At 36.8% G+C, this 8,696-nt stretch overlaps 1 protein-coding gene across 1 annotated transcript; it reads left to right on the plus strand.

Annotated features, from left to right (window-relative positions):
- Positions 1-4,762: 4,762 nt before the first annotated feature.
- On the plus strand, positions 4,763-5,380 carry LOC136827038 (uncharacterized). Its single transcript, XM_067084786.1, has one exon. It carries the CDS (start codon positions 4,763-4,765, stop codon positions 5,378-5,380), a length of 618 nt encoding a protein of 205 aa, XP_066940887.1.
- The last annotated feature ends 3,316 nt before the right edge of the window (positions 5,381-8,696 follow it).

Consider the following 8,696-nt stretch of genomic DNA (forward strand, 5'->3'; position numbering starts at 1 on the left):
GCAAGGCCTATGGTGGACTGTAGATCCCAGTCCCTGACGGTGCTTGATTTTATGGCACTTAGCAAATGTCAGGTCAATGGAGAGGGAGAGTGAGTTTAGTTGTGCATCATCATAACAAGCAGTCTTCCTCATCCATGTGGATGGAAATGTAAATGTAAGAGGCCTAGGACCTTCAAGAATAATGATTGATTAGCTAATATCACCTGGGTAGACAGTTCTTGATGAGCTGACTAGAATGGTATGTAAAAGAAATTGGGATGCACTCACTGTGTGGGAGTTAGAAGCGAATACGATTGCTTGAGGATACTGTGAAAGTACTGGAAGAAGTCAAGAAAAATGGGTTGAATCGACAATTGCCAGTCTGGCTTCACAGAGGCAGTCTTTAGAAAATGAAAAATAACAGCAAAATTACCTTGTGGAAAAGAAGAGACTACACCACATTTGTGAATCTAGAGGAGTTATTTGCCTGACTACCCAGGCAAGCAATTAGATCGGCGTCATGTAAACAGACTACCGCAATGACATTTTGACATGGACATTACAGTACCATAACACTTGGTCCAGGTAAATATAGGTTGCGTCAAATGTCACGTTCCTCCGCCGGTCATCTTGGCAGTGGAAAAAGCTGAAAGGTTGGCCAAGATAATTGCTATATTCAACTATCTGGGAAATATTCAAATGATGGCAAAGTTACTTGCATTCAAAGTGACCATTTGGATGCAGTGGGAAATTATTATGGGTGAACTCTGTGATGTGTAAGAACTGAAGAATACAGTAAGCCTGGATTGAGAGGCTTATGATACACACAATTTATAAGAACAAAAGAGAGGGAGAAGCACCTTGTTGTAGTGGAAGGAGAAGCCTTAGGAGAGGTAGAACATTTCTTACCATCTAGTAGGTACACTCGACTGGAGCAGGTATTGAAAGAGCTGTAACAATTGTAGCAACAGACTTCATGAAATGGAAAGATATTGCTTGAGTACTTGTCAATAATTGATCCCATCAGTAAATCAAACACTAGTGCAGCAGAATCATGTCCTTGGATAAAAAAAAAAAAATATATAAATACGCAAGATTCTCGAAATGTCTGACTACAGTGTGCTAAGATTCACAGCAGGAATTAAGAAGTTTTGTAGAGATGTTTCCAGAAGTTTGAAAATAGAACGTCATCTTGAGGAGCGAGATAGTTTGGACATGCGATGAAATAAGAAGAGCTTGATTAGAAGACGACCAGAAAATCGTGCAAAATTACGCAGGTGAGGATAGAATTGAGACATAAAGCGGTGGAGTGAATTACTTGAGCTGTTTACTGTAATCCCTAATGGAAAAATGACTAATAATCGTAATGGTTCCACTGCCCAGTGGTTAATCCAACAATATTGCCTTGCTTCACCAATGAAGGACAGGAGATCAATCCCATATAGGAGTGATAGTCTTTGGGTCCATTCCTTATAAAGCCTCCTTCAGTTCTGTCAGCCTAAATAGTGAATTGTTACATGGTTGTTAATCAACTTTAGTGAATTACAGCCAAAGCAGAGAAGGCATGAGGCTACCAACCCCATCCAGAAAAGATATTGATAACCAGAAGGTGAATGATCTCTGGACCCTTTTAGGGGAACAGTGCCATCACTGCACCTCAAGTAGTACACTGTAGGCATTACTAAAGGGTGTTTGCGATGACCTTTCAGCCCCTAGCCGCAACCACTTTATAGTCTTTTACTTACTTCCATTCGGAATGGCCTTAAGTTTAAGGAAGGCAATGATGTTAAAGGATAAACAAATATGTTAATGTGTTTTCACGTTAAAGACAGCACACAAATAAAACAGAAGAACGAAAGGGTGACTTTCGATGAATTTTTCAATGGTTTCTTCAAATGCCAGCAAAACTGTTTTGAAAATATTTTAACTTTTATTTCAAAAATAGATACAAATTTCCTCTTTGTGTGTGGTAACATTGTCTAAACATGTCATTTCATTTGACAAGGAAATGGAATGGCTGGAAGTGTCAGGAAATCTATAGAAATGGTTGATGTGCATGATGATAAACACCTATTCATCTTGTCTTCGAGTTTTAAGAAAGCAGAAGAGTCCACCATAAATATAATCACAGAAAATTGGAATCGCCATTCGTACACAACCATTTTCAGTGGTGTTAACCTTATACATAAATTTTCAAGTTTATCTCAATTTTTACTGATCATTTTCATTCTTAAGCGTATGACGTGTGTATTTTTACTGATTTTAGATCAAAACATGTTGAGGTTTTCTCCGTAATTACAGTCATGCTCACGTTTTAAATAATATATTTTTTGGATCATGTCAAGATTAGCGAACCGAGCATCTCCATGTCAAGAGCAGCGAACCCAATGATCCCCATGTTAAGAATGGCCAACCCTTTCCGGTCCGAACTCCAGTTCCACATGGGGGCTAGTACTAAACACGGCGAAACAGTGTTTCATCTACATTGTTTCGCCGTGTTTAGTACTAGTCCCTGGGGACGTCAAATGTATTTCGCCTTGTTTAGTACTAGACCCTGGGGATGAAATGTCTGGTACCGAAGTGTTCATGTCTAGAATAGCGAACCCGATTATTCCCATGTCAAGAATAACGAACCCAACAATCTTCTCGTAAAGAATAGCGAACCCTGCTGTGAGTGGGTTCGCTAATCTTGACAAGATCTTATTTTTTGGTTATTCAGAGTTAAATGGTTTGGTGATATCCAACCAACAGGAATAAAGATATCGAATAAATATATCCCTTCCAGAGGGGGAAATCCCGTAGGGAGTTAGTGCCGTTAGTGCATGAGCACTACTAAGACTACTTAAGGTTCTTTGCAGCGTGCCTTCGGCCCCCAACTGCAACCCCTTTCGTTCCTTTTACTGTACCTCCTTTCACCTTCACTTTCTTCTATCTTGCTTTCCACCCTTTCCTAACATTTGACTCTTGGTGCATCTGCGAGGTTTTCCTCTTGTTACACCTTTCAAAATTTTACTGTCAGTTTCCATTTCAGCGCTGAATGACCTCATAGGTCCCAGTTCTTGGCTTTTGGCCCAAAATCTATATTCAATTCAATTCAGTTCCAGAGGGGGAAAGTGGGTGTCGAATACAAACACACACACACACACGTTATATATATATATATATATATATATATATATATATATATATATATATATATATTATATATATATATACATATATATATATATATAGTATATATATATATATATATATATATATATATATATATATATATATTTATATATATATACATATATATATTTATATTTACAGTATATATATATATATATATATATATATATATATATATATATATAATCAGAAAGCTACAAACGTCCTTTATATATATATATATATATATATTTACTGTATATATGAAAATATATACAGTGAATTATATACGTTTATTTATATTTATATGAATCATGATGTGATAAATATATATATATATATATATATATATATATATATATATATATATATATATATATATATATATATATGTTTATTCCATACCCACTTTCCCCCTCTGGAAGGGATACATTTATTCAATATATTTATTCCTGTTAGTTTGATATCATCAAACCACTTAACTTTGAATAACCAAAAAAAAAAAAAATTATTATTTAAAAAGTGAGCACGATCGTAATTATGGAGAAAACCTTAACATGTTTTGAACTAAAATTGGTAAAAATACACACGTCATACGTTAAAAATGAAAATGATCAGTAAAATATACTGTACTGTGTATTAATATATATATATATATATATATATATATATATATATATATATATATATTTTTTTTTATTTATTTATTTATTTATATATTGTTTAATATCCAGTTCTCTGTGCCTTGGGAATAAGTTACACCTAAGGGGAACTATATAAGAGAGAGAGAGAGAGAGAGAGAGATCTTTTTGAAATAGGTAGTGGGGAAAAGTGACCCATTTCGTAATCCATAATGTGAGAAAACCAGGACTCAAGATGGAAAACTGCCATTGGGAGGGTAATCAGTATTTGAGCGCTTGTTTTGACCATCTTCTCTTGTAAACGATGGTTAGGCAGTTCGCCAAGCAAAACTCTGTAGTTATTTATCTGTCTTAAATCCTAAAAACAATGCCTAGTTCTTAGTTTGTTTCTTTTACGCCCCCATGGGTCTAGGGCTTGACCCTGTCGAAATCTGCTTCGCTGAGCTGCCTTGGGTAGGACGTATTTTGGTAATACCGTTTTCTAATGCGGAAATGTCATATATAAAGTCTTAGAGAAATATAAAGCAGGATGGACGACTCGGATATGGAGGTTGAAAACAAGGACAGTTACGAGATGAGCTCCAAAGAAGATATGGAAACTGACAACACTGATTGCAACCAGAACATTTCCTTTGACACTTCAACGACGCTCGTTTCTAGCGAAGACGCCCAAGAAGATGATGATGATGATGATGATGATGATGATGATGGGGGCTCGCTGAAGGTGGTGCAACTTTGGGCAACAGTCACGAATCTGAGTCTGACGTAGAAGAGGAGGAGAGGAGGGAGAAGGAGCAGAAGGCTCTGAAAACCACTGCAAAGACCCGGCCTTCTCTTCTTCGTCCACCACCTCTGACGATGGCCCCCCTGCCCGGAAACGTTTGCGACCTACTCCGTCCGCCGCACCAGAGGTGGTCAAGTACATTAAAACAAGGGTGGTGCCCTACAAGCCGGACGGCAACCCCAGTAATCACCCCGAACGGAGGCTTATGATTGCCCGCCGTCAAATAAAGGCGTGTAGGCCTAGCGTGGATTCTCAATCCAGCAAGCACTCTGCAGACAGCGGCCAACTGTCGGAGGTGAGCTCGAGCACGAGTAGTAACCGAAGCGGCGGGCAAACCTATCGCGTCAGTGGGAGGTTCGAACGGCCTGGAGACACCGACGAAGAGGCCGAAGCGAAAAACCGGATGGAGCACAGGAGGAACGACCGTTGCCTCCTCGACTTTAAAAAGAAGAAAATACTGATGAGGATTTTCGGAAGCCAGCTGAGGTTCCGCAATCAGGACAGGTTGTCCAGGATGTCGATGCATTCGGGAGACAGTGACCTCAGGCATTCCGAGGCCACTTGCGAATCCCCTCCGGAAGAGGCTAAGGAGTCCGGAGAGCACTGTAGCGGCGGGGATGCTAAGGAAGATGAATCTGAGAGCGAGGGAGCTCCCGAAGAAGAGAAAGAGAGCCCCAAAACTGACGAAGGGGACGACGAAGATGAGGAGGAGTTGTTGGATGACGACCCTGAGAGCGAAGAGGGGTTAGATTACGATGAGAAAAATGACTATAATGATTACGCTTATAATCTCAGCTGTTATGAAGACAGCGATGACAACTGATGGTAGCGCTTTGTCAACATTTTGCTTCGCTTTTAGTGTCTTAATTTATCAAGTTAAAGTACAAAGAAAACATGATTCATCATGTTTCATCACGGTTCATCATTTCATTACGGTGTATGAGTATTATTCACTGATTAATGACTTCATTGCGTTCGGATGGTTTTAGATTTGTCATGATTTTAATGTAGTAAGTTGTGGGAGTTTCCGTTATAACAGAGGACAACACATCCGAGGTTTTAAGTTAAATCTGTCATAGTTATTTTACACTTTTTGTACAATAACGAACAGATATTTCAGGGACAACTTTTTAATGACAGTATTGATTTTTTTTATTCCAACATAATATAACCCAACACTATGACGAGTCAGTGTGATTTCCGAAAAGGTAAACACTACATTGTTTAATTAAGCGACCATTGATGTAATATTGATATAATGGCGTCAAACTTCTACTTTGAGATTTTCTGTATAACCGAGTAGACTTAGTTTCTTTTTATACTTCTAGATGACATTCCTTTAATAAAATTTTAAAGACAATTACTCCACCAACGAATGTCATAGGCCTATTTTAAGTTCAAAGACTAATGATAACGTACATAAGGTAGTTTTTTAACGCTGATATTGTAAAAAACAATAAATACTTTTATTTGTATTATCTGTATCGCATTTACCCTAATCCGGTAATATGAATATCCTATCTGTACAGTAGTGTAAGATTTTTTAATTCAAGTGGGTCAGGAGACTGTGACATATGAAAACAAACTAAAATCGAATTTAGCATATAAGCATAAGAACTCCGTATTTCAAATGTGGGATGTGGTTTTCTGTCGGGTGTCACATGGTTGCCAGAGAGAGAGGTAATAACTGAGTACGAATATTTTGAATTACATAACTTTATTATAACCTCTTATTATTATTATTATTATTATTATTATTATTATTATTATTATTATTATTATTATTATTATTATTATTTCTTGGTCATCAGCGCACGATTTTACGAGTATATATGTATATATATATATATATATATATATATATATATATATATATATATATATTATATATATATATATATATATATATATATATATATATATATATATATATATATATATATATATATATATATATATATATATATATATATATATAATGTATGTAAAGGGAGAGAGAGAATAAAAAGACCATTTGGCAGACTCATTACCGCCTGAGCAAGTGATAACATTAGATCGATAAAAGCTTAACAGCCAAAGGTTTGCAGCATCTGGTGAACAGGACAAACAGCCACAATAACAGATTGCTCTCCTCCTCAACTAGGCACTTAAGAGGATCAAAATACCTGTTCATAAGTCCAAATGAACGAGGGAAAGTCATTAAGGAAAGGACTTAGAGACGAAGGAAACGAAATTTGGTCTCCATAGTTTAGCGGTTTCTTCTCTGAGCGTTTGAAGTCCATTGACTAGTTCACTTTCACTGATCGGCGTCCTGAGTGGTATTTTTTTTTTTTTCGTTTTTCTTATCCGGTGGGCTTCATGTTGTCCACTGGGCTAAATTAAGTGGATGATTGTTATTCTGGGCCAGTGATTCTCAAGCTGGGTCCCGTGGCACCCTCGGGTGCTATGGACAGTGCCTAGGGGCGCCGCAAGATTGTCATGAATTTTGTCTTGGCCAGATTATTTCAATGAACATATGTAAAAAAAAAACATATATATATATAAAAAAAGTTTATAGAAGTCTTCAGATAATTATTACCAGTGTGTATATACTATATATATATATATATATATATATATATATATATATATATATATATATATATATATATATATATATATATATATATATATATATATATATATATATATATATATATATATATATATATGCTTAAAGGTGATTATCATGTTTTTTTTTAATTTTAGTCTGCATTCATAACGCTTAAGTTTAACTAATTCTTCTGATACCCTCTTTGTGCAATATGTATCTTCATGTACGGTGTGCTGATTTTGGTTGGAGTATGGAGAATAATTTTATTCATTAAATAAGAAGTTAATTCATGCGATATGGTGGGATGGTGAAGAAGGGTTGCCACGGTAATGATTACATTAGTTAAGGTGCCATCACTGTAAAAAGATTGAGAACCACTCTCCTGGGGTAGTTCCTCTTTGGGTGGGTGGGTGGGTGGGTTCCGTTCCCAGCTAGCACTCTGCTGGCCCCGCGTTCGAATCTCCGACCGGCCAATGAAGAATAAGAGGAATTTATTTTTGGTGATAGAAATTCATTTCTCGCTATAATGTGGTTCGGATTCCACAATAAGCTGTATGTCCCGTTGTTAGGTAACCAATTGGTTCTTAGCCACGTAAAATAAATCTAATCCTTCGGGCCAGCCCTAGGATAGCTGTTAATCAGCTCAGTGGTCTGGTTAAACTAAGGTATACTTAACTCTCCTGGGGTATTCATACGGCTGGGTTTGCTGTACTGAATCACCATAACAGTACCAGCAATATACACTAAATATGCCTCCCTACTGACGATGTCGTGCAGTTGGAACTTCAGAAGTGCAAGCGAAGATGCAATGCCTTACTACTCTAATACAATTCAACTTGTATTATAATATTTTATTTACATTTTCATATATTTATTTATGCATTTGTTAATTCATCTGTTTTTCTAATTGATCTCTTTCTGTATTTCCCAGTACCTTCTGTTACTTCTTTCTAATGAACACCGTATTCAACTGAGCATTTACGGAAAAAGATAAATAAAAACAAAGACCTTTTAAAACAAAATACGTAAATTACCGTTGAATTCTTTCTTCGGTACCCTTTTAACATCAGTGTCCTAAGATGATAATATTAGAAAAACGTGAGATTTAAAAAGTGAAAAGCATTCACCCAACGTAGCCGGATACCAGAAGATTTTACGCCAAAACTTAGATGCGCGTGAAAACGACGCAAGTCCCTGATGACATCACACAAAATGTGACACTTTCCATCGCTGTTGTGTAATTAAAATCGTTCTTTCTTTGTGATGTTCATCTAGGACTTCAATGCACAGTAACTCTTTCGTCAACTAAAACCAAACTCTCCTCCTCCCCCGCCTCCGTTGGGGGCTAGTACCATCACGCATTACTTAAGGTTCTTTGCAGCGTCCCTTTGGCTCCCAGCTGCAACCTCTTCCATTCCTTTGACTGTACTTCCGTTCATATTCTCGTTCTTCTATCTTACTTTCCTATCCCTCCTAACGGTATAATAGGTTTTCCTCCTGTTACACCGTTTAGCCTCCTTTATTCTCAATTCCCCTTTCAGCGCTG

Source organism: Macrobrachium rosenbergii, chromosome 41, assembly GCF_040412425.1.
Source record: "Macrobrachium rosenbergii isolate ZJJX-2024 chromosome 41, ASM4041242v1, whole genome shotgun sequence".
In the NCBI taxonomy this organism is placed as follows: domain Eukaryota; kingdom Metazoa; phylum Arthropoda; class Malacostraca; order Decapoda; family Palaemonidae; genus Macrobrachium; species Macrobrachium rosenbergii.

Excerpts from the sequence above, each read along its gene's own strand:
- LOC136827038 (XM_067084786.1), top strand. The coding sequence starts at position 4,763 with ATGATTGCCCGCCGTCAAATAAAGGCGTGTAGGCCTAGCGTGGATTCT.